At 37.0% G+C, this 24,431-nt stretch overlaps 1 protein-coding gene across 14 annotated transcripts in view; it reads left to right on the top strand.

Annotated features, from left to right (window-relative positions):
• Nucleotides 1-24,431, top strand: part of LOC116425493 (SLIT-ROBO Rho GTPase-activating protein 1) — a 51,785-nt gene that overhangs the window by 4,731 nt on the left and 22,623 nt on the right. The window contains exons 1-3 of one of the 14 annotated variants that reach the window (XM_031973303.2): nucleotides 11,420-11,969; nucleotides 12,403-12,429; nucleotides 23,001-23,450. The exons of 1 other annotated variant lie outside the window; for it this stretch is intronic. In XM_031973303.2, the coding sequence (XP_031829163.1) occupies nucleotides 23,405-23,450 (46 nt within the window). In that variant the 5' untranslated portion in view covers nucleotides 11,420-11,969; nucleotides 12,403-12,429; nucleotides 23,001-23,404. 12 more of the 14 variants (XM_031973299.2, XM_076366593.1, XM_031973302.2 and 9 more) reach the window with 12 other exon arrangements.

Below are 24,431 nucleotides of genomic sequence, written 5' to 3'. Positions count from 1 at the left end.
GAAGAGTTTAACGTTTTTGTGTTTCGAACCAGTATTTAAATAAACAGAAACGGTTGAAGATAAATAAACAACCGGAAAAACTTTTCGGGATGACGTATTACTGTGGTAAAAAAGGTGGTTAATACAGTGGTAAAACGGTTCTAACAACTTAATGAATGTGAATGACAACGAGTAATTTGTGACCGTGCGCACAAAATCGCGAGCACACAGGAGCAAAAATAGCATTATCCATAATTTTAGACCAGCGATATAACGGGAGTCCGAAAACGATTTAGTTATCTCCGTTTATCGATCGACAGTACTGTTTATCGGAAACATTAATGAAGTCATTGCTGTGTTTACTTAGCTGACGGAAAAACGACCGTATTAACAGCGGATATCGAAGCAACCGAACGTAAAGTAAACGGGTGCGGAACTTCTAACTTAAAGTTTTTATTGCCAGCGGTTGTTTAGTAGCTTATTAAACTGGATTAACAGTTAATGATTTTTTAATCAATTTTTCAATAACAATAACTGATAATTGTATATAGTAGCTGTAATGTGGCTATATAATATAATAATAATATATAACTTGACAGTTTATTTTAAGCGTGTTATTTAAACGAAAATCATTAAGCTCATTTCCAATAGAATACAAATGTTAAAAAACGCAGGTTTTTGGTAGGTAAATTTGAGTGTAACCACCGGATCATAATGTACTCAAATACAGATATCTTAAGCTATCAGATATGTATACATGGATACTGTACGTTAAATCTGTATGCCAATCTATTTCCACTATGTTGAATGCGTAACCATTAAATGTACCAAACCACAATTTATGACGCCGCGCAAATGGAAAAATAAACAAAATCAACTAGCGGTTTAACCCAGATACGCCTATCACCCTTTCATAAAAATGATTGCAAGATAATGTTATTTTGCAATTTCTATCAGCATCGTTCGCATTTATTAATATTCTTTCACTCAAATGATTGAAACATATTCTTCAAAACTAGTTAACCTGTTAACTCGGATAAGATGAATTAACTTGTTATTTGTGTTGCCATTCATCAACTGTATAGTTAAAAAAAAGTACTTCAATGTTAACCTTATTAACTCTTTTTGATATATCAAACCAGACTCGACATTATATTTTACTCCAATTGAATACATTTTACTCAACTTTACATATACATTATACTTTAATTTCGATATGTTTCGAATGTCATACATATAAATTCTCTAAGAAATGTATTAATATCTATTTAAAATAAATAACACCGAATCAGGTACTGGAACAAAAAACCAGGAACAGTTTACGCCTCAAAGGGTTCATTTTCTTCAATCACGAAGTATCACCTATTTAAAAAATCCACGATAATACAAAAATGTAATCCATGTATTCAACAAAAAAAATTACATTCACTAGAAAATATTATAAGAGAAATTTAAGAACATCTGGGTTAAAGCGTCCGCAAGAAAACCTCTGGATGTAGTAAGATGCAAGCGAGGGAAGGTCCACAGTTGCGAACGGTCGATTGTTACAAAAAAAAAGAAATGAACGAAGAAGTGCCGCGATTCGAAAACGGTAAAGGAGACGGGGGAGGGGAGAAGCGTGGCGTGGGTGGTTCTGTGTTAAATAACGGCCACGGCCGTGAAACGGACTGCGGTATGTTTGGACGTCGAGTGAAGAGTAGTCTTCGGTCGGTGGACGTGCGGGACGAGAGCGCGAATGGAGGCGGGAGACCAGAGAGAGAGAGAGAGAGAGAGAAAGAGGTTGAGAGACCAGGCGTACACACGGTGTGGACACGCGCACTCCATTTGATCGTGGTGTCGGCGGAGTCACAGTCACAGTCACGGTCACGCTTCGAGGGTTGAACGAGCGGTCTATATAGAAGAACGCACGGTGGGAGAGGCACCGCGTTGTGCACACGGTGCACATCTCTCGAACGGTGCGACGAGGAGGGAAACAAAAGACTATATAGCGTGGCGAGCGAGAGCGGTGCTCATTGATTCCCCTACCCAGCGCGCACCGCGCGCCATCCACCTCCGTCCCTCTTTCATCTCTGTGCCTCCTTCATTATTTCATCTCTGTCCGGTAATGTCGCTTCTTTACCCCGGCTTCTCAGTCAATCTTCCCCCTCCACGTCTAACGTTACGGGATACCTTTATCACGGTATGATATACAACGTCTTGCGAATGGTATTGGTATTACCGAGATTCAGTGATTTCGAAACGGCGAACGCGACGACGCGCCGTTCAGTGTGAATTACTGTCTCGATTTCCGTGAGTTACGTAGAAAGTTCCCGTCAAATCAAATCGACTCGACCCGACTCGACGTACGCCGTGTGCGTTCCCCTTTCTTTTTTACCTGCACCAGGCTTTCTGCCCGCGAACCCCGTTCCGCTGCGCCGCATACGCGCGCGCGCGCGCTGCGCCACGGAACTGTTTTATCAACCGTGAGAATCGCCGCTGTGAGGGCGATCCGCAATAGGCAATGCGAAGTGCATCGGGAATTGGAAAAAAGGAAACAATTGCAAGCGGGCCCCATTCCGTTCCATTCTGTTTGGTACTAACGCGATTTGCATTTTCTAACCATTTCCGCCATCGAAATGTTGGTAATATTGGTTCGCGTTAACCCCCCCCCCCCCCCCCCTGCTGCGTAGCATACAGTGAAAACTCCAAATTGGGTTTAACGAAGCTAATGAAATCGTGGGAAATATTTTGCGATTGTGAACCGTTTAGCTTGTGAAAACAACATTCTTTGATGAATATATAATTTCCAACTAGGGAATTATTACTAACAAAATTACTAAATAAATTATAAAACAGGGCATTAATATTCTTTTAAATTCATCAATTTAACTGATTCACAAAAATAATAAACAATTTTGTGCTCCACTTATCTCAAAGTAAGTTATGTCACAGTGACTACTTATTTGCAATTGAAGACATTTCTGAAAAAGGGGTCCATTAGCCGAGAAAAGCGGATTGAGTAAACTACGTCAGAAGTTTAATTTCAATCTTCCCAATATATTTGTATGTCTGATTTGTTAATTATGTAACTCTTAGAAACGAAATTTTAGAAGAACATTTTCGGACGTACGACAGTTACATGAAAACGATTTATCGAAAAATGGTCCGTACATCTGCAGACCCTTTTTCCGGAAACGTCTTAAATCGTTTTCCGCGGGAAGGAGGGGGTATATTTTAGCACAACGTTGGTGGCAAGAGCCATGCACAACGTGGCGGGCGACGTGCGTCTGTCGGTGGTCAGGCGAGGTATAGAAGAATATCGAATGCGTTCCGTAGGATGCAGGGGGTGGCGAGTTAGCGGAGAGGAACCGGTGAGCTGCCGCCGCAGCTCCGACGAGAACGAGGGAGACCGACCGAGAAACGACGGTGGGGCGCGTAGGCTCGAACGAAAGCAGTCTGAGGCGAGAGAAGCACCGGTACAGAACCCGAGAGACGGAGCGCGCGCGTGAGCGTCGTCGGGTAGAGAATCGGCCGAGCCGAGCCTGTTGGACGAACAGAGAGAGAGATAGAGCGAGCGAGCCGAAAGAGAGGAAGGGAGGCGGGCGGCGCGTGACCCGCTACGAGAAAGAGAGAGAAAATCCGGTTGCCTGGCGACGAGCCATCTAGTTCGATCCCAGCCAGCAACCGACCAGCCACCCTCTCTGGCCGCAGGAGCAACGAGAGAACCGAACTACCTACCTCGGTTACTTCCCTTTCCTCTTCGTTCTCAAGGAACACCCGGTCCCTATTCGTCGTCATCGCACCCTCCGCTCGTTTCTTCGACTCTTCTTAGCCCGACCCGTTTCCTTTCTCACTGAAAACGGGAACGACACTTCAGTGTGTTCCTCGAGCACATCGCGTAACAAACGACACATACGCAGAAATTTCGGTTCGCTTGGGAGGATAAAGTGCGCGGGTTTCAAGGCCGAGAAACGAACGAAAGAAACGGTTGGTCGGGTCGGTGGGGTCGAGTGCGTCGTACGCTCTGTGTGCTGTTCCGTGCTTGCCTAACCGAACTGTACCTGTCTGCCTGTTGGACGCGAATTTCCACACGTAATACAACGCGAACATTCCGTTTTGTATTTCGAGGATGGGAACAAGTGATTGGCCGGCCGTCGGCCCCAGGCTCTCGGGCTGAAAACGAAACGACAGCTGTGTGTGTCCGAACTGAGGGAGAGCCGAAGGACCGATCGAGAATAAAAAGAAAGAGCAGAGAAAGAGGAAACTGTGCACGGTGCGAAAGCGGGGGTGTTTTAGCGTAAGGACACATGTGCACAGAAAACTCGAGGGAGACGGTTACCGTGGAAATGACGGATATCGAGGAGAAAGCGGACCGATAATCGAATCGAAGAGACACGGCGTTTAAGCCGCCCTTGAAAACGAATATGATACCCGATCATCTTCCAAACTCTTCGCAAAACGCTGCCCCGTGGTAGCGCCAGTGCCCGGTGTCCTTTGACGGATAGCAAACCATCGACAAAGACAACTGAGGTACACGTTGAAATCATCACGCAACTCGGGGACACACAACAGACCGAGGCAAAGTATAATTGGAACAGAAATTAGATCGATGTCAATCACGAGACCGATCGATTTTCTTGGAAAGGAACCACGGTCCCTCCCGATGCTGCATTTCCCGGGGCTAACCCGTTGAAAGAACCCCGGAAACATTTGCCAAGAAATTCGTAATTTACGTTGTCGGGAGCTCGTTCCAGATTCGCCGTGCATCGGAAAATCTTGCCGGTGCAACGTCGTGGAAGTGGATCGAGTCGCGGAATCGATCCTCAGTTTAATCTGCGTGTGCCCTCTAGGGATATTTCTCCTAAAGAAGACGCGTAGGGGAGAAGGCGGCCGGGTACTTAGTGAAGAGGTCCAATCGAATTCGCGTGTTTTGTTATTTTTTCTTCGTTCGCGTCACTTCGAAGCCTCTCCTGGTTAGGAAGATTGCCGGATCGAGATCCACGCCTAGATCGGCAACATGTTCCAGTGCATTATACAACAGAGAAACGGATGGATTCATCCTTATAATCCTGACACGAAGGACGTCTTTCCAGGTACGCTTCAGATAGGTTTGTTACTTTCTTGTGTCGAATTCTAAATCCGACAAAAAGATGGAAGAACGAAATATTTTTGTTGAATTATTATTATTAGTTTTTAATACGGCATAGAAAGCTGTTGCTGTAAATACGTGTGAATAATTAACTTCTGTTTAGCATTTTGTAAATTTGTTTACGTTCAGGCGATAGTTGCACGAGTTGTTTTTAATCGTTCACCGGTTTCACTTCTCAACGCGTATCCTCGTTCATCGGATCATCGTCTTCGTTTCTGTCGCGCATATGGAAATCATTCTCTTTTCTTTCATTCGTTTGCATCATATTGTTTCGTTTCGGGTTTTTGTATCCATTGTATTTTTCCAATCCCCCCTTCGATGTTGTCTCCAACTACGAAGATTTTCTTCGCTTTTGAGGTTGCAGCAGAGAAGTGATTGATTTTTTCCTGTGTAATTTTGTTGAGTGGAATAGTTGAGATTAAAGAATCGTATTGTTATTGTTAGTATACAAATCCATGTTTCAACCAATTGTTTATTAAAAGGATTCCGCATTTTCTGGACTTATTTTTTGGTTATGTTCGGTGGAGAATATTACTGTTTTTAATTACGTATTTTATACGGAATATTATAGAATATGTACTTATGTATATATAACTTTTCTTAGCAGACTGATGTTACGCAAACGTGACTTCCGCTGATCTTAGGTCTATTGTACTAAAACTAAATTAAAATATTAATTGTCGACATTTCGTATATGACCAAAAGTATTTCTAAATAATAACACAGAAAAGATGTTATAGAATTGATACTTAAAATAATGACAATGTAATTGATACCTAAAGTATTATGAACATAATATTTGTAATACTTATTATGATTTTTTTTAAATGTTAAGTATTTTCAATGAACTTTTTAAACGTTATTGTGTACACGGTTGTAAATTCGTTGTATTTCGTTTTTCTCTACGTCTTCTGATACACAGAAGTAACATTCTTCTTGTATGAAAATGTCGTCTATGTAGCAACTCTTTGAACTGCTATGCTAGGTATTCCTAAAATTGTCGTTGAATTTTTCAACGTCGTTCGCTACAAGAAATCGTTTCGCTCAACCGTTACGATTCCTTGCACGATAAATCGTAATGCGTTCGGACTCCTTTAGACGCTGGAATTACTACAGCTTTTTCGCTGTCGTAAGCTGTAACGGTCTGTTGAAATAGAATTTCGGATCGTATGTCTGTTCGACGAACCAATATGTTCTCGTTACCATATGGCGTACCGACGGTGAAGCACAGTTTCCGGTTGGGCCGACAGTCGCAAACACCCTCGGTATCGTGTACCCATATCCTTTGAAAAATCAAAGTCTTTTTGGTGGCTTCAGCCACGTCCTGCGGCACTGTGACTCGTTTTCAATCGAGTATCCATCAAAAGTTGTACACTTAACCTGTATCTTTTCACTTGAGCTGTATATGTCTATGATGACTTAAGTTAAACTCTTTGTTTTATGACTTGAGACACTCAGATGCTAAAGAACTTACCTCCACAAAATGAAAAATAGCCAAAATTCATGATAAAAAACAAATTAAGGGGTTCGGCATAAAAATTTGATATATTTAAGAAAAGTTAGGAATTTTAACGCATAACGATTCATTTATCTTATAGCTACATTCGATAGAATCATTTTCTCGTTAATAATTTGCTCAAAAAGAGAAAAGAATTTTGTTTTTTTTTTTCAATGTTCACGGTTACTATGAAACATGGCAACTGGCAATAGAAAAATAATATTTTATTTAAAGTTAAAAGAATTAAAGGATATTTATATTTCTTATATTTTGTTTGAGTCTCCGGTGAGCCTAAGGTATCTCAAAAAAAATTATTTTACTGTTAACAATTTGCAAAAAGGCAAAAGAATCTTATCTTCATTGTAAGTATATAGTTACCTTGAAAGTTACTTACTGATAACAGTAAAGTAGTCTTGCACTTGGTCTTGTATGTAAAGAATGATAATGATGCTTATTAAACCTTCGCGGCAGTGTTTGTTCCTATTTTGTCTCTGATTTTTAGCTTTAAAAAGAAATGCCTTTTTCTATTTCATTATGTTACCACAAAAGCATCTATTAACTTCTCTCAAGCAATATTTTCAGAAAAATTTCTATTATTATGTATATGTACACTACTACGATTAAGTATATACACATTAAAATATTGCAAAAAGTGTATTAAAAAAATAATAATATTCGCTGTAACGTACCTCAATTTTATCAAGTAAAACACGATGATAAATTCTTATAAAAAGAGCAATAAAATCTTTTGATTAATCTAAAAATATTCTAGAGTTAAAATTAGCACCTAACGAACATAACATTATGGAGATGAGCCTGAAGAGATTAACTAGTTGCATCGGTAATCGGAAGCGACGCGGTATCAATCCCAAAGTAAGTACACGGCTAACGGACAATTTTGTTCGCGAAAGGGCATTGCGCCATCATGTGGGTCTCCGCATCACCGTAGTTTCTGGTTAACGCATACGCGACCTCAACACAATTACGAGCCGCCGTTCTGTATCAGAATTGCGATAACGGAAAGCAAATCAAGCCAACGTCGCAATTAACCATTTGACGCTTCCCTTCGATTCGCGCAGGAAGGAAGTGGGATAGAGAAACGTCGCGCTGCATAACAATTTCCATAGAAATCGTGCTCGCGCGACCCTAAAATTCCTCCATTACGGCTCGCCAGTGTCACTTGACTTGTACCTTTTTCGCGTTGCGACTTGAGTTTTCATTTTACTCCCGTTCAACGTGCACTGGATAGTACAATAACGCCATCGTGAAATTTTCGGAGACAACTTTGGGGTTAGGTTGTTTTCCTAAACCCCCCTGGCGCGTCGTTTGTGTTTATTAGCGTTAATTATGTCAGCGAAGGCAGAGCAATTTTTCCCTTAAAAAATCAGGGAAATGTAGTCGCCAACTTGCTGTTTCGCGTTAATTTAACTTAATCATATCTGACGGCTTTTATTCTCACGCGAGCTCTTTCGATTGATTTTTATTAGATTTTATTAGCAATGATGAATGATAGCCTCTATAAAGGCGGTTTTATTGGCTGTAATGTTACCTCGAATAAGGTTTGTTTTAATTTATTTTTTAAATCTTTAGTAATTGATCATTTTAATATGGAGAATTTGTCAAATCTGTTAGTAGTTTTCGTGAAAATTCAGTGAACAATATGAACAGTAAATGTTTGCTAGTCTATTGGTAAGGAAATTTAATGGTTGTATATACATGATTCTAAGTAAATAGAGAATTGAATAATAAAATAATAATTAGAAGAAGATATAGCAGAGGATAAAGATGATTCAATAGTGATATTGTGAAGAGTAAATACTAAACACATATTTCACGAATCTAGATAAGTATATCTACGCTGTGAGTCAACAAGGCTTAATCTGTAACAACAAGATATCTATGTACATATTTCTTACAGATTCTTAAGATATTTCACTTTCTACGGTTTATTGTAAATCATCATTATAAAGAAATTTATCTGTAAGAAAATCATGGATCTTTAAAACATGTAAGCCAGAAAAATGTAAATCAGTTTACAATACTCAAAAACATATTCGGAAGCATTTGCGACGTTACGTTACCTACCATATTTCTTATTTACACACTTAAGTTTTCTAGATTCACAATCTTTATCTGATAGAGGTGCAGTTTGATAAAAATTCAAGTAAATAGTCGAAAACCGTTCAGTCGGACGATGCGAATAATCTATTCATTTATTGAATTTAATTCAACGATTCAGTAACTTGGAAAACATTTATATGGATAATTTTAATTATTTAAGCATTTCTGTAAACGCTATGAACATACTAACTCCGTCAAAATAGATTGAAGCTTTCTAGACGCCGTGTACTGTCACTTCGTAGTTTTACTAAAATAGATTGAAACTTTCTAGACACCGTGTATGGCAGTTTCTTAATTCTGTCAAGATACACTAAAACTTTCTAGACACCGTGTATAGCGGCTTCGTAAAAAGGTCGTACGGTGCCATGCGGAAGAGCTTTTGAGTGTCGAGTGTCAACAGTTCTTAAAAGGACCTGCACTGATTCATCTAGAAGCCCTTATGATCGGATTTGGTGACCCTCGACTGGTAAAGGCACAAAAATTGTAGCGCTTTACCTAAATTTGCTAATCGCAACTTCATATGCAGCGCACGATACTTCAACAGTGATAAACATATTTCATTAACTTGAATCCAATAAAGATTATCGAAAGTTAATAGATTTTTTCGATTGAGAATACGATCGAACAGTCAATCGATCGAGTGATCCACCGGCAGCTATAATCAATGCTAATAAGGAATACATTATATGCGTTAGTGCATATAAATATTCCTCGTACTCAAATTATTTTGCAGAAATAATTATTATGTAAACATAAAATAATAAAAAATTAGAAACAGTAATGATTATTAATCTTTACAAATGAAGAATACTATGTAATCAATTTTTTAGATATTTTTTCCAACCTACTGCTTCAAGATGCATTAAATTGTATTATTAAATTTAATATAATTTACTGACTATTTAAAATATTTATATGAAGATAAGAAATCGAATGAGACCTTTGAAAATTGGAATCAAAATAGACCTAGACATTGTCGTTGAAGAGTTAACTGACAATGTTATGGAAGTAATACCCTCTAGCGCTTTGTTCTTGATCTTGTTTTCGTAAATGTTTATGTCTGTGGTTCTTAAAATTTATGAGTTTGAGAACCTCTTTCACATAAAGTGCATGTTGCTGAACTCCTAACTTAACTTTACACCTTTACTCAAGTGCAGGATCAGAAAATATTTTATTCAACGCAAATATTTATTTCTCACCGTATACGTTATTACGATCTGAAGGTTAGTTTACAAACTTTGCAAAAATGCACTTTGTTTGACTATAATTTAACTCTCCGTAACAAAATTTTTTGTTCGCGTATAAAAAAAAGTTTGTAACGTAAAATCTATGACCATGCTGCCTCTGATACGAAAAAAGAATTGGTTTAGCATTTTTTAACATTTTATCGTCAGTAGAACGGTGTTTAGAAATTACAAAATAAATTTTAAATTACAATCGAGTACAATATTTGCGTATACACATTTGCAATTTTCAAACAGCAGTTCTGTTTCCTTAAAACAATATTTACGAGCTTCGACTCACCATTACATATTGTTCTTATGTATCTTTGTGTAATCGGCAATGCGGTACTAAAATGCAATACTAATTCATAGTGACAAAGGAAAGAATAAAGCCAAGCTTCAGACTAGAACTACCGAGCATTTAATACGATTAATAAGTAATCCCTATAAAAATTGTAACAATGAATTATTTTCTGTTTCTTCAGGCATTCATTATAGTATTCAAGGGAAACTATTTATTGTCAAAATCATTTGGAATATTCGATGCTTTTAAGATATTAATAACTGTGAAACAAAAAAATCGAAACCAGTCATTTTGACTAGTACGTAGTTCTAGTGTTAAAGAACACAAATATATGAACTTATTACTTTAAAATAACAAGGCGTCACAAAGGGTTTACAATCTCCTGTTCACGGAAATCGACTCGTAGAAACCGTACGTTAACCTTACAGTCCGGTTAGACGCATCGCAGGTTATACCGCGTTCTAGGTATCAACATACAATGTATCAGTATTTCCTACGCTCACGTATCGCGATTACAAATGGAATGCGCGATTCTCATATAACAGAAAAAAAGTCCATGGACAACTAATCCCGAAAATTCCCGCGGCGATCTCGTGGCAACATTGTCGCCCGGCAGGTTTTACGCTGTCGGTGATTCGCAAGCGTTAAAACGCATACTCGAACGTTTAAGACGGATGCGTGCATGTGCATATATCGGGGTATCTACGTGTCGCGTATCCGCGGCAATACAGGCCGTAGGCGTAGAGAGGAAAGCGCGTGCGTGTAGGCCTTGCCGGCAATTGTGGTTAATTTAACGAGAGTCGAGGCAACGAGCAGCCTGTCGCTGCCGGTCAGTTCGCGCGACCGAGTCCTTCTCGACTGGTGGTCGACCGATCGACGAGATTTCCTCGGCGGTCGTCGAGAAACCGCGCGCGCTGTCGCACCGATCAACCACCGCCGTTATTTCTCGCGGAGAAGCTGAAACCTTCAGTTTCGTCCTCGTTCGACAAGAGATACGCGCAGTATACGCAGTTTCCGTTTCGCGATCCGCTTGAACCGGTGCAGCCCACTAAGCCCGTTCCTAATTGTTCTCGGTCGTTTCGCCGCGACCTCGAAACAGCTCTCGGCGGCTGCCAGCTGGTAGGCAGTACACCGATGTCGCGATTCATCGTTCCGCTTGGTTCGCAGTATTCGCTTGTTTCAGTTTTGCGTGTTGCTCGTTCCCGAATTCAGTCGTAAGAGTGCGCGCACGAACGAATACGATCCTCTTCTGTCTCGCGGAGAGGTGGCTCTTCTAGTTCGTGATATTTGTCGATCAGGCGGACACAGCCGCGCTTACAGCCGTGTTACAGGACACGTTTCTTAGACTTCGCGGTGATTCGTGTTAGAATAGGAGAAAGGATGTTCGTTTGTTGGCTCGTTGTTTCACGATGACCCAACATCCAACACGCGTTCCTTTATCCTAAACTCTCGGTGGTCCTGCATACATTGTTTCTACGTTTTGTTCTTCGTTAACAAAGAGCTTAACCTCGAATGCAACGAACGGAAGATTGCTTGAACCGTGACAAGTGTCTCCGCGGCTCAGTGTGCGATCTAACGTGCGCCACGTCTACGATGATCGTTCCATCGACGGTTTGTTCGATACAGTCGAGCGAAAGTTTATGCTATTCGTTTAGAGGACGGGAAACTTCACGAGGCGACTGCTTTCGAGCGGCGACCGCCTGCAACGGGTGTTTGGTAAATAAAGCGTTAGAGGCCGGCAGCGGATTTTCGATTGCACCTCGATCGACTTTCTCATTGGAGGAATCAAAAATGACTGTTTGATACATAGGGAAATCGAAACCGAATTCAACGTGAATCTAACGTGACCGTTGTAGAAAGATACGAGTCGTTCTTACAAGTCAAAAATGATCAACCCTATTATTTCCATATCAAATTTTAATGTCAAAATAATTTTCATACACATAATTTCACCAAATCTTTCTATCTTTCATTTTGTGGAGCTGATCATTATACCAAATTGAATGGCTCGTATGATGTGAGCATACGATTGCTCGATCGATGTATAGGGAATTCGAATCCGAATCGAACGTGATCGTTATAAGAAAATCACCAGTCGTTCACAGGTTAATATGTTTAACTCTGATTTCGTAAATGTTTTCAAAATTAGTGCTGAAACACGTAACTAGTTCTTCACGTATGTAATTCCACCAAAATTTTCTAATTTTCATTTCTTACATTTAATCACTTCAGCAAATGAATGGCTCATACGACATGCGCATGTAATTGTTCGATGGACATCGATCAGGGTTATTATTATTGCGAGACCGTACACAACGTACGATTGCTCGTTCCAGTGTTTTCACGCATGCAGTAAAGTTTGCCTACGCGTTGAGATTTTCATTGCTGTTATCGCTGAATGATTTCACGCGACCGGTCTGGGGAAACTCGACCGATTATTGATACGAGAGCGCTCGGAGGTATGGACGGAACGCTTAACCTGTACGCAAGGATACAGGTGGAATGGTTTACACTGGCAACGTTAGGTTTGATGGTAGCCCGCCGCCGCGCTCAGTGTAAACAGAACCGTTCCGTTTATTTTACCGTAACAATTGCGCTATCTAAGCGGTTTCTACCCGGTTGCAATCGACGCTTTCTTCTTCCGCTTAAATACGCGATAATACCTTATCGTGTTGTTCCCGCGTGTCACGGTACTAATCGGCTACTTCAAGCTTGACAACGATTGTTTTGTTTTTTTTTTTATTATCCGGTTTTGGTGGTCTTCCGTAAGTGTCCGGTTTCTCGGCCTCAGAAATTCGCCGCAACAGATATTCCGTTCGCGTTTCGAGCAACGAAACGGCCGTGGACGAATGTACTCGTCTCAATTTAAGGGCAATTGTGTCTAACAGTCCGCCGTTCTCGATCGACCGTGGGCGTTCGCTTCGTTGGCGACGAACGCACGCACGCATGCACGCACTCACTCACGCACGCACTCACTCACGCATTCGCTCACTCACGCATGCACTAACGAACGCACGAACGAAACCAACCCACGGGCAAACTATTTTATTCTATCTTGTATCGTTAAACGCGTTGCTTCCCTTTCCGGCATTGGTTTACCCTACGCCGTTGACGCGTTCGCTGATAGATCAACGACTGTAAATTTACGACGAGGTTAGAATTTGTAACGCTTTCCTTGAAATTTTGTTTGATGTTGAGTTTGAAATTTGATTAAATGATGGAAGATACAAAAATGACATTTTGTAAAGTTGGAAGTACTTTTTCACGTGGAACAATGGCATATAAAGTCAATATTGGATGAAGTGCCAGTAGGTTTCGATTTTATCCCATATATTTTCATAGATTATCTACCGCAAATCGAATTTTCGGTGTTCATATTCGGAATAGGTATTGTGAACTATAATCGTTCAATAAAAGTTTTCAAGTTGATGTAATTTTTTTGAAAACGAATCTTTGAGGAACATTTATATTCAATATAAATATCTTTTATTTGATTAGAAACACTGTGTTATTTTGCATTTATATTTAGATTATTCGTTTATTTGTAGATTCAATCGGAATATATTTAAAAATCTATCATATGTGTTTTCCTGGTTTTAAACTATATGGATCTCGTTATTTTACATTAAATAAAATAAATTAAACATTTATTTACTTAATATTTTACCAGAAGTATTTATGTTTCACTTTTGATCGAAAGATGTTTCCCACGTGTGAGTAATATGACAGTCAAAGCGTTAACATATGTGCTACCACCATTTTGTTTAGAAAAATTTCATTACCGGCTATGCTATTATACACTTTTTGTTTATGTTCTTAATTAAAGACGTTGAAGTACCATGTACTATAAGGGAATGGTGGTAAACAGTATAAAAAAATATTATAGAAAATGTAGAATGGTATTTGTTTATCTTTTCTAGTATAAACTGTAAAATTGTAAGTGTCGTGCATATGTGACCACGGTTTCTCGTGAGAAATCAGAGCGTCATGTGTATGTGATGCTGGTAGCAATCGCGTTAACGGAGCGGAAACTGAATAGAGGGTGCCCAACGCAACTGGGACGCTTTGTATCTTCAAAACGATTGGAGATAGAACCAATTTTTTTATCAGACTAAATGGAATGTTGTCACACTGAAAATTCCTACCTCTCGTTCACTTTCATGGGTCGGTACAACAAAAGGTTACAATTGTATCCTTATGTTTTAAACGATATCTCGTTCATTTTAGTCTATTATTAGATGCAGCATTTTATTTTCCATGAAAGGACTGTATACTGTGCCTTGAAACTGTTCATTTGAACCAAATTATTTTTAATCTTATTGTCGTTAATTTAAATTCTATTTTTGTACAGGCTAGGCAACTGCGTTAAATAATGAATAAGAAAGTATAAAGTGTTGTCTATAGAAAAAAATACAGTTACTTTTGTTAGCAGTATAGATGTGCAAAAATGTATAATAAGTATTTACACGTAATGTCAGAAGCAAATAAAAGTTTTAAAAACGAAACAGCTGTTTAGTAACAAGGAACGTATAGTATTTAACACTGTACAGTTTTATATTCAATATTCTTTTACAGCTGGTTGTGTAAAAAGGTACGAGTCTCTGTTTGATAGGAGGTCTGGTTTATACCATAATTTATTCCTTTAATCTTTCGATAGCGGCAATCCTCTATAAACGTTGGAGCGATTTTGGTATTTCTCTCGCGAATTGATCATGAAAGGATCACAGAATTATTTTTGTTCGAGACTTCACAGTTCTTTGCGATTGGAAATTAAACAATCTTGTCATTATTTAAACTATTTTTATTTGGAAAACAATACAAACCTTATTATGCTATACGCTGTTGAATTTGCTACAAAACAATCACAAGTCTAATTAATTTATTTCTACATTAACTTTGTGAAATTGTCAACATCGTTGAGTTCATATCTTTACATTGATAAGTACGTTGTGCACGTTTAAAGTTCTCGGAAAATTCCAATGTTTTTATAAACTTTGCAGCTTAATAGAAATGTCACGCAAACATTTTATAATTATTCATTTTGTTCTTTGGGGTGAAAACGTCCTTTAAAGGTTAACGTGTGTTTTTTATTCTTTATTGTACCTGGAAACCTATTGTAGATGCAATAATATATTTACAGTGATAATTGAATAGCTTTTCAATCTGTGTTGAACGTTTTCAAATAAATGTAATGGGGACATTTTTGTATATAACCAAGAAGTTTTTTAAAATTCTGTTATCTTATCTTATCTTATTATTGTATCTTATTATGTATAAAACAATATTCAAGGAGTGTCCTCGCTTAAAAAATCAAAATACAGAATTACAAATTGTTTGGTACAACTAAAAAATCGTAATTTTATACGTTGTCGTCACTTCGTATGTAGATTTGCTAAAGTTGAATTGAAATTACCCAAGGCTCGCGTGTCTTCTTAATAATTAATGTGTAATCCTAATCGGAAGAATTGTTACTCATCTATCAATAATAGGGCAATCAAAGTAATAAAGCTGCATCGTTCGGTTACTCTCAATCGCGCAACAGCGTTTTGATATAGTCGATTCTCAACTCAGTAATCTTGGAATCTCGATTTCACGTTCGTAGAACACAATAGCGATCGCAATACGATGACTAAAGCAAGAAATACGTCTGGCAGATTCCAATAGTACGATGCTAATATTTTTTTGTTTCGCACTATTTAATCGTAATTGCGCAATCTCGTTAAAACGCGTTCACGTATAACAGATGTTGTAACGAGCTTATGAACGGTACAAAATTCCTGGACATCACAAATTTATTTGATTAGATTATTTTAAGGATTATTTAAGGATTACTTTATAAAATTGGAATTTATATAGGAATTTATATTCTTCGCGAATAATTTCATTGGGAGAATATTATAATATAATAATATTTGAATATCACCAACTTTAGTATTCTTTTTCATTTCTTAAGTACGGAAAACAAAAAGGAGCTGTAATCCTCTGCCTTATAACAGTATGTCAGGTTCGTAACGAATGTTTCAAAGTAAATTTAACAAACACAAATGTTACTCATCTCTCGTACGTTTAAATTAAAAATTATTTCATTATTTTAATTAGTTTTAATCTTCAAAACAAACGTAGATACAGAACAAGAAAGGAATTCTTCCCTTTTCCAGTAAATTAACGATAAAATAGCTCTATCAGCCATAGTTGTGAGAGAAATTGTAGGATAAGAGGTTGACGGTGTGCAATAAACCTTTTGTTTCACTTGTAATCCGATAAGGGTCGTAGAGAGAGAAATTTCTGTCGCGTTTATATTTCTATAATGATTTATAGTTTAGTAATAACGCGTTCCGCGAAGGGAAGAGCCGCGCATAAACACACACTTTGAGATCGTTTGGCCATTGGACTCTTCTCCGTAGCATAAATGGCCTATTAAGCCGGTACTCGAAGGCAATTTAAAAATAATTCTCTACATAGCCAACGCGCTGTGAAAACTGTGTCCGTTGCTCTTTGAGAACTTTACGCAACAACGTGCATCGTTATCTGAGGCCGATCGTAGCCGATAATCGCGAAGCGTAAGCTCGCGATACGGCAACTTACCGTTCCAGAGAGAGAGAAGTTGCATTCTATTAACAGAATCCTTTCTCAGGCTATAACGGGTGCAGGGAGCTCTCCGAGGAGATGCGCTTTTTATGTCACCGAGCATTCAATTTTCTCTCATAACTCGTTGTCTGATCGACCTTTGCACGCGTTGCTGCCCGCGAAAACTGTCCTAGGACAGTTGAAATCCCGTCGATGCATTTCAATGAAAATCTCGGACATCGTTGCCCTGGAAATCTCGAATTGCATTTTTCTCTCGATTGTTAAACGGTGAACCTCTTGCCTGATGATAACACGTGAAACTCGCGGTGAAGATTTTCAACAGATTTTAACAAATATAAATATTACTCAGTGGTTATGAATTCAAATTAAATATTATTTTTCTGGTATGGATTATATAGAAATTATATATTAGAAATAAATCATAGGGCAAGAGGTTAATGTAATGAATTTTCACCAACTCCGTGTTCTGTAGACTATCGTTCGATTATGATAAATTTTGCATTTTTATAATTGCCGATTTCTATTATTAACACGGTACATTGTAATATTGATTGCTGTCTGTTATTCGATTAAAAGATCAATTTTCGTTTATTAATTTTGCTGGATTCGATGAATTTTTTATTCTGACAATTGCTGGCTCTTCATTATTAATACAGTGCATCGAAATATTGATTAATTCCGGTTATTTATGAATGTACTTAATTTACCGTATAAAGGGTTTCATAACGTGCAAGATTCAAGCTGGTGGCGCTTAGAGGACACAAAGACAATGAAAAGAGTTATATAAGCGTATATTCTGTTTTTGTGTTTGTTTTTGTTTTTTAATTGAACATCAACTTAAACTATAATTTATAAAATATAAATATTAATGCATCAGAGTTTTTGATTGTTGATATGTGTTAATAGAAGCTTTACTGAAACTTATTCCCGAGCTGCAAACGTTTTTCTATTTCAGTTGTGTATAATGTTTCTTGCAATTTGAATTATTTCGCGCAGACTAAACGCGATCACGTCAGTTACTGCTGTATTTAAGTACCACAGCAAATAATTCGCAAATAAGATTCAATCAGATACATTTCTGTATGAACTTCTTCTCATTGTTTTCGTGTTGTCCATACACTTTCAAAATAGGTCATAAAACATGTCTACGTCTCATGAAGCACGTTGTACAATATACTTTACTTTTTCCGCCAATGAAATTGACATTTACGTCTCTACGAACATTAATGTGATGTGTATTGTTAAACGTTTATAGTACGCACTGCTACGTGAGTCTTTGATGATCTACGTGGAATGAATTGAAAGTCGATTGAAAAAGTCTGAGCACGGATATGTCGAACACTAACGCGATATAAAAATTTCATTACTGTTAATTATTGTTTCCAATATCTTTTTCATTAATGAATTGGTAAATTTTTATCAATACGACTGTGATTGATCATGATAATTCTTATATAATAATACTAAATTATACTTTTAGTAATAAGTAATGTCAACTAGTTTGTACATGATTTCTACGTTACATAAATTTTTTATGGAATCCTTTATGTTTCCTCACAGTATTTTATTTAAATGTATTGATGAATACATTGAGCCCGCATAGTAATGCAATCCGGTTATACGAAAAAGGTGAGAGATACATTACCATTTCATAATACGGTGTAAATTTTCAAAATGGCCACTGTTGACGATCATATGTATGTATGACCGCTTACTATCGATATGATAAAGTGGTCGGTCACCCGATTCTCAGAAGAAAATAGTATTAAGTAAAAGTAAAGGTCTTGCTACTATTATTGAATAATTAAATTCCAAAAAGAGAATATGTGATTTCAATTTCATAACTTCCATACCATTTCGTAAAAAATTGTGAAAGAAAACTGAAATATTTACATAGTAAATTTTTATTACATTATTTAAACGAAACTATATATTTTAAAGAACCTCGAAAAATGAGAAATACTCATTTTTTATTTAATTTCTTACAATTTCATAGTTTCTCATTTTTCTCGTTTTCGGGTTTGTGCTGTTTCTATCTCACATTTGAAATTTTGCAAAAAATTATTTTCTATTTTTTTATGATTCAATGACTATTGTATCGCAAACCTCATTCAGTTTGAGGTAATTTTTCACATACTTACTCAGTTATAACCTATTTAAAGATATGCATACCTTTCGTAAGGTATCCACATATAAAGTGGATTACCCGGAATTTTGCAACTCACTGCACATTATGCACTGTTTCTACTAAACCATCTGTAATGGGCAGACTGGTTTCATTCAGGTCTATAATATTTGGATCAGCCTTGCTGATTAGAACAACAAAAGATCTCTTTTTTTGAAATCTCTTCCCGCGTTCAGAGTTGTTGCGTTACTTTCCAGACATGCTGTATTAGGAGACGGAGATAAGTTCCGTTTGCATATAAATCCGACCACATATACAATCTATCAATGAGTTGCACAATCTAAATGCAATTATCGACGCTGCTTTACAGGTTATGAAAATACAATGAGTTCTTATTTTTAATAATGATTTCAATGGTATTTGCAAAAAAATTGGTAATACAACTCTTAGAATAATGAGACTCGTAAGGAACGATGCATAATTTAAAAAGTAAATAAATAAAATTCTGAGTTTTATAAACTGGTAATTTGAAAATTAAATTTGTGAAAGACATGCTTTACTTGAACTTCTGTAGCAATTTAATGTTTAAGAAGTTTAATAAATTACTGTTAGTCAGCACGGGTTATTATATTATTACAAGCGTAAATTGAAATTGATGAAATTAGGTCGTGTTTGATTTCACTTTTACGAGGAAAACTTTACTGACGTATCTGCGACGATACCATAAAACTACAATAATAATAAAAGTATAATAATAATCGTGACGAATACTAGAACTTTTTCAAACATAAACTGTTTGTGTCATATATATTAACAATTTTTATAGTTATAAAATCTTCCTCTCCAAATCAGTCAAAATTGTTATTTCAATCTTTTTTGTTTTAATTAAAGATACTGAAAATATTCAGGGCAATTAAAATGAACAAGGCTGTATTCCCTTCTCCTTCCACGTTACCTTCAGCATACCCATTGAAAATCGTAGAATATCAACACTATCGTTCATAAGTCATCGGACACTTACGTAGTAAATGTAGTACAAGATTGAATTCATTTCGCGAAGTATTGTCGATCATAAAAAGATATTAACTCTTGTTAATGCATACTGTTAAGGTATCCCAGAAAATATTGCACTATATTCGTCATTTCGTTTAATAGTTAACGTCGTTTATACATAGAATTTACTTTCATAATAAGGATTTTTTTCTCGTTAATCCTTTAAAAGTGTGTGTTAGAAACGCACTTTCTAAAAGTCCAACAATTTTTCATTAATTAATCTTAAATGATTAATTACTTCCTAAGAAGTTTAAAGTATCAGCAAAGAAGATTTTATATACTAAAACTTAACACCACCAATATAGTAGCTTTTCTTTTGAAAGAGTTAATCAAATGATAAACACCTTAAAACTCGCAATATTTTCTGAGACTTCTTAATGTTGTAGGCAACCACAAACCTCATTGTATGTTGTAAATAACTTAATGTTTTTTCACAAACATGTTCGACTTATTCAGAAATAACCGTTCCAATTAGACATGGCAATGCGTTGACGAATTCTTTTAATACATATATAAATTAGTTTCATTTTGATTTCTGTTCTTCTACTTTTCATAATTTCTCTTTTAATTTGGGACACGTTTCTCTTGTTTGCATAGTCGATCAGCGTATTACATTCTTAATAGAAATAAGATTAATAATTTCCGTTTGAAAGAAATGAAGGTAAGAAGTAGACTGCGGATTTTATGCACTCGTATAGAATCCACTGAATAGTAGAACGTAATAAAATTATCAGCTTTTATTGGTTCTTGATGGGTCGTAACTTTTAATATAACTTTTAATGGAATTAACGAATGCCAATGAAATTTATTTTGTACGGTTTATTAATTTACGAAGATAAAAATATAAAAATCTGCAGTCACGTAATATAATAGTTTAATCATTTCGTTGTTCAATTAAATAACGATACATGGTCAATACATGATACATTTTGTGAATTTATTCACAATCCAAGATTAGAATCTTGAAAGGCATGAATTAATTGTTAGCAACGATAGATTAAACCTTTCACTACGAAATCATTAAGCGTAACCGTGCACGAAGCCTACTGTTACAATATAATATTATTGTACACTAACGACGTTCACTTGTTATTACGTGTACATTACCGTTCAAAAGTTTGGTAAACAGTTCAACAAAATATTGATACACAAATTTTTCATTGTAACGAGCAGCTTATAACTTGGCCTTTTAACATTTCGTTTAGGTATTAGTTTACTACATTATAGATACAACACATTATGTACATTGTAGCACCACTTTTGTCTAATAAAAATTTTATTTTTGTTATCTATCTTATTCAAAATGTATCTTATTTTTAATAACATTCAAATAAGCTTTAGATATTCTACTCAAAGGATCATTTAAAAGTATTTATACTATTAAAAAATTGTTCGAAAATATTTCTTTAAATTTTGTCATTTTTTTAATAAAAAATTTTACAGACATAATTTGCTGTACAATTTCATTGAAATATTGAGACTAATATTTAGTTTCAGATTTTGTTCGTATATGGTTACCTTCAACTTATTAGCAAGTAATTGTTTACTGAATAAGAAAGCAAGACATTTCTTAATCTTTTGGGCGGTAAATACATATGGTAATAAAATGGGTTTTAATTAAGGAAATTTTAATGAGGACATGTAAGTACGAATAGCTTTTCTCTAACACAATTTTTCTGTCAGATAATTCAATTTTCAGGGTGCAGTGGTAGTACTTCTTGGCCAGTTTCGCTGTAGCGAAAGGGTTAAATGCTAAACTAATCCAACTAACCACATTTTCTTCGCAACAACCAAGTGTCCGAGAACTTATGAGGGATTGTGTACCTTATACCGCCACCATCAGTCAATCGAACGCAGAAAACGTTACACTATGAAGGGTAGTTTATTAGCAATAGGCCACTTTTATGCATTGACTGTGAAACTAAAGTTTTATATAACAGAACTTTTTTCTCCGTGATGCAAACATTCATACATATTGTGTCAATCATTCACACAGTAACAATTGTTTTTCGGGTCTCGTAACTAAATTTTTTTTATCGAATGTCGTATCAGAAGAAGTAATCCCGCAGCTACAATTGAAGTTGCTTTTGCGTTACTTAATATAAGATAAATAGTTGAAAGAAATAACAATTTGTTCGCGATTTTTTTAACAAGAAAATGTGTTAATATTTATTCCTTATTATTATTTATTATTTTTAAACATGTCGATTAATACTGTAAGGTTTTGTAAATATTCGGGTAGCCTAAAGTAGAGGTCAACTACGCATACATTGATTATTCAGGCTGCCCACATGAGACTATCATTTAAAGAAATTCAGTCAAACAAAACTTTCCACCGTCAATTTTACTAATCCCACATGTACGAACTTTCCATCAAATTATACCATCCGTATCGAATCAAGTCAACTAAATGCATGCGCAGTGCCTCGCAAGTTAACCTAAATCTTCTCCAAAAGAAAACATTTAATGAGGAAAATTGCATTTCATGTTTTCGATATACTTTTATTTTTATCCATTATCGACCACTCTTTCTAAGCATCAAGCATTCGACTTATATTCACACAAGACAAACGATCGCGCAAAAAAACTTTCCAATTTATACGTTCGCCGCCATAGATCCCCGATAACATACCGTTCCTTTCCTTACCTCCTCGAAGTACACGAGCGCAATCAATATTTATCACTGACCATTGTCCCGGCATCACGTTACCATTATTCCTCGACCAAGGGATCAACGGCGCAAACTATATCCGCGTCTCATCGCGCGGCGCGATCCGATCGCGGGCCCGCGATTAGATTACTTTCTTCTCTCGTTTTTCATCGACCTCGGTCGACGTCATCCTTCAAACGCATCGTTGCATCGTATCGTTGCATCCACGCAACCAGCGGTTCACGTCACGGTAACATCCGAAACCACGAAACCGTGAAATCACGAAATCGTGGGAAAAAAAGACCATGATGCCTTTACCAATGAAATTTAGATGCGAATCTTCTGAAGTGATCGAGCCAGACGGGGACAATCCTACGCTATCAAAGATAGCAGGAAAACGACACAGAGGTTTCGTTGAAATGGGATTAACGCGCGTCTGTTGATAAAGACACGCGGGACACGTGAATGAAACAATAATAAACGAAAAAAAAAGAAAAAGAAATACGGAGAATTGTGGTGACCGCGGCTATTCAACGAGAGAAAAAGTTGTGTGTTTCGCGGGTGACGGAAAACGCGCGACGGAAACGGAGAGTGAAAGAGAGAAAGAGAGATAGATATCGGTGCACGAGGATTACCGACGTCGACGGAGATAGAGAGAGGGAGAGAGAGAGAGAAAAAAAGAAAGAGAAAGAGAAAGAGAAAATATCGACGGAACTTGACGGATAACGCAGAAAAATGTTCAAGCTCGCCGGACGCCAAGAATGGGAAGCTTTGACAAAAGGTAAATGGCGGCGCGGCCATGTCTCGGTTCATCCCCGACCACCCATCGATATTTTCATAGGGGACGTTCTCTGGAACCCGGAACGCACCGTGCCGGTTCTAACACGTTTTCGGTGCAGGGTGTGTGTCGAACCGTAATAGGAAAAAGAAACAGGGATTATTCATTTAGAAAATCGAACGGGCTTTTTTTAACGAGTTCGCCGGAGGCTAATACGCACGTGACGGTTCTTTTTTTTCTTCTTCGGTTACCCCTTTCTTCTGTGTTTGTTTGGTGACTCGTAATTTAATGCGTGATTTGTTGCAGTCATTTCTGAGCTTGGGGGTAAATATATTGATTAGTTTGTTATATCGTTTTCAAAGAAATGGATATTTGATTGCAGATGTTTGGGATTAGAGGATTGGGGATATCGTGATGAATTAAGATATTCATTAATGTTATTGTACATATCAGTTGGAATCAATGCAAGTTGAGAAAAGTAGTACTTACGATTTCTGTAACTTTAGGAATGTAATTTGAAGTTTAACTAATTAATGAGTTTCTATGACGTTTGTTAAACCAATTCAACAGACAATTTCAATTCAATTAAGAAGTTTTTGTATAAATTATTACTTTCTCAGTGATGCAAACGTTTTGTTGCATTTGAAAAATTTGCGATCGCTGTAAGTCTATAAAAATCTGAAGTTTAAAAATGGAGAATTCTTGTGTCGGTTCAAATTTAAAATACGGGGAAAAACGGTGCGTTCCGCGTGCAACGAACTGCATTCACATGTTTATTACCTTGTTACGGGTTCGAGCATACGGCGCGCGGGCTATAATATTAGGCGTACGTGGCATGATACGTGCGTGCGTTTCACCCCCATAAGAGCTCGAAAATCTCGCTTCTTTGCTCAACGGATGAATCACGCGACGGAAGTATGGAAAATCGATACACGTCCTGCGAAGGATACGAGTCAACTCGCTAACTTGAATTCTATTCCTATG

The sequence above is a fragment of the Nomia melanderi genome, chromosome 4 (assembly GCF_051020985.1).
Source record: "Nomia melanderi isolate GNS246 chromosome 4, iyNomMela1, whole genome shotgun sequence".
Classification (NCBI taxonomy): domain Eukaryota; kingdom Metazoa; phylum Arthropoda; class Insecta; order Hymenoptera; family Halictidae; genus Nomia; species Nomia melanderi.
Note: the sequence above shows the minus strand (reverse complement) of the source record. Positions and strands in the feature narration are given on the sequence as shown.